Source organism: Contarinia nasturtii, unplaced genomic scaffold (genome assembly GCF_009176525.2).
Source record: "Contarinia nasturtii isolate CC-2019 unplaced genomic scaffold, AAFC_CNas_1.1 Cnas_scaffold_4029, whole genome shotgun sequence".
Taxonomy (NCBI): Eukaryota; Metazoa; Arthropoda; class Insecta; order Diptera; family Cecidomyiidae; genus Contarinia; species Contarinia nasturtii.
The window spans coordinates 689-3,900 of NW_022201325.1; the positions used below are offsets into that span (position 1 = coordinate 689).

At 40.7% G+C, this 3,212-nt stretch overlaps 1 protein-coding gene across 1 annotated transcript; it reads left to right on the forward strand.

The window, feature by feature from the left end:
* Positions 1-723: 723 nt before the first annotated feature.
* Positions 724-2,379, forward strand: LOC116350268 (the record flags this gene model as incomplete). Its single annotated transcript, XM_031782018.1, has 1 exon — positions 724-2,379. A coding segment is annotated over exon 1 (1,656 nt), but the record flags the coding sequence as incomplete, so codon positions are not given.
* Positions 2,380-3,212: the final 833 nt, after the last annotated feature.

The following is a 3,212-nucleotide window of genomic DNA, read 5'->3' on the forward strand; positions in this document are numbered from 1 at the left end:
GGATAGCATCGTCGAATTCGTCGTCATGTCAAAGTTGGACGAGGAAACTCGGAGCGATTGGAAACAAAAGGTTGGACGTCGCCAGCACATCCCCATCAACGAACTCTTAGAGTTCATCGAGACCCGAGCAATCGAGATTCAGCCAAACCAGAGTGAGAAGCTGAGCCAAATGCTCCGCCATGGAGGCGGTGGAGGCTGCAGACGCCAAGAACCTCGGAAAATTTTTCAAGTAACCGAGCATAAAGAAGAAAAACCACCGAACAAGCGGGAATGCCCCTTGTGCGGGGGTAACCACAACATATGGCAATGTAATAAGTTCAAAGGGGAATGCGCAAAGGCGAGGACGGAGATCCTGAGAGCATTGAAATCGTGTTTCAAATGCTTACTGAAACACCAGATTGGAGAATGCAACGCTGAGGATTGCGCATATTGTGGTGGGCCCCATCATGTAATGCTGTGCTATAAAAGAGAAAATGATTGGGCCAACAAGGGGGCCAAACCAAAACAAGTCCGGGATCCAAAACTCACTCAGAAGCCGAAAGGAGGCAAGCAGATCCATCATACCCAGTCGAACGCAAGGAATCCGCCACGCGAATCGGATGATTGGGATGAGGACTGGAAGCCAACCGAGATAAAAAACTAGGGAGCCAGGGAGGAGAATTTAGGGAGCAATATGGAATCATCTTGGGAACGGCACGTGTAGAACTTTCAAGTGACTCAGGGATGGTAGTAACGGCAAGGGCACTGTGTGACAATGGATCACAGGTAAATTTAATCACAACTTCTATCGTGCAACAATTACAACTCAAGACGACATCAAGAAAAGTCACGTTCACAGGCATTGGTGGCAATACATTGGGTTCATCGATCGGCGAAGTTAGGTTAAGAATTAAATTAAGGGATGGAGGGTTTTTAACTGAAAAATTTCATGTGGTAAAAAGCATAACCACATATCAGCCGAGGAACACAACTCCTAAATGGAATAATTTGAGCGGAAAACTGGCTGACGAACATTACACACAGCTAGGAAAAATTAATGTCCTTTGCGGGGTTGGATTCTGGGTAAAAATTTTGGAACCTAAGTTACTTAAGTCTAAGAATAATTTGACCATTGCCCAAAAAACCAAATTGGGTTATGTAATTTTTGAATCAGAAAGGGATCCATATGAGAATGAGTCTCCATATATTGGATCCGTATTAGAGAGTAATTCTATTAAAAATTTATTAGACCAAATCAAAAAATTTTGGGAGGTGGAGGAAATTTCTTTGGAAAAGAAAAGAACACTTGAAGAAGAAAAGTGTGAGGAGATCTTCATAAGTGGACATTCACGGGACAAAACAGGGAGATACATAGTGAGAATGCCATTTAATGAAAAAATCGAAAAATTAGGACATTCAAAGAAGAGTGCCCTCCATCAATTTTTCAAAATGGAGTATAAAATGAAGAGGAATACAGAATTCGGGGATAAATATCGATTATTCATGCAAGAGTATGAAGCACTGGGCCATATGCAACGCATATCAGAGAGGGATGAATCTGGTTATTACACCCCACATCATGGCGTTCTATCGTCGGAAAAATTTCGCGTAGTATTTAACGCATCATCCAAGACGTCAACGGGAGTTACTTTAAACGAGTGTCAATTAACCGGAGAAAAATTGCAACCAGACCTACAAATGATCCTGGTAAACTTTAGAAAGTATCGATATGGTGTTACGGCCGATATCGAAAAGATGTACAGACAAATCCTAATGCATCCAGATGACAGGAAGTACCAAAAGATCCTCTGGAGAGCAAAGGAAGGAGATCCAATTGGCGTATTCGAACTGAAGACAGTAACTTATGGACATACATGTGCACCTCACTGTGCAATTCGAACATTGATGCAATGCGCAATTGATCATGAGGCAAAATATCCAAGGGCTGCAAAAATAGTTAAAACGTGTTTTTATGTCGACGACCTTCTGGCTGGCGGAGACACCCTGGACGAAGTGAGGGACATTAAAAATGAAGTAACCGCACTACTGGGATTGGGCAAATTACCAATAACAAAATGGAAAACAAATGGAAAATTTGAGGAGAAACTCGAAATCAAGGAGAAAGACCAATCATCAGTACTGGGTCTGTACTGGGATATGAAAACGGATCGATTTTCTTTCAAATTTAAAGAAGAAAAGGAGGAAGAGTTAATATGGACCAAGCGAAAAATATTATCAACTATAGGGAAGCTGTATGATCCAAATGGCTATCTCGGTCCAGTCATTATGAGAGGAAAGATGATAATACAACAGTTATGGGCTGATAAAATGGATTGGGATATGCAAATTACAGGAGAAATTGAAAAAAGTTGGAAACTATTTAACAATGATCTGAAGAACGTAAACTTAATATCGATTAATCGATGGCTGCAAACTACCAACCCAGGAAAATTGGAGCTGCATGGATTCTGTGATGCTTCAGAGAGGGGATATGGAGTAGTAATTTATGTTCGAACAAAAGGAAGGGAAAACTTTCAAACAGAACTTTTAATTTCGAAATCAAGGGTAGCCCCATTAAAAACATTATCCATCCCGCGTTTAGAATTATGCGCAGCTAGCATATTAATGAATGCAATGGAAATGATTTATCCCATTTTTAAAGGGGACGTAAGGGAGATTTACTGCTACACGGACTCGATGATAACGTTGCAGTGGGTTAAAAAGGAACCCTCATCACTTAAAACTTTCGTCGCCAATAGAGTCGCGAATATTCAAAATACAACCAGGAACCTGAAAATTAATTGGAATTGGGTAAAGGGACAGGAAAATCCAGCGGATTTAATATCACGGGGGACAACGGTTCTGGAGTTAAGGGATGAGAAGAAATGGTGGAGGGGTCCAGATTGGCTGACTGAGGCCAAAGAGAAGTGGCCTGAGCAACCAGAAATATTAATTAAAAATGGAATTGAAGAGTTTCAGAAGGAGTTCAAAACCATTCATTTCATCGAAACCGAGAAACATAGTGAGTTAACTAAGGGGAAATGGTTTAAATTCAAAACATACAGCCAAAAGGATTTTTCACTATTGGATTCTTATAGTGAAATGAAAACATTACGACGAGTGACTGCGACAGTCTTTCAAGCGATTGATAAGTTCAAAAACCCAAAAATAAATCAATTTGGACTGGACTTAAACAGGGCTGAAAAATATTTGATTCAAATCGACCAGCAGAG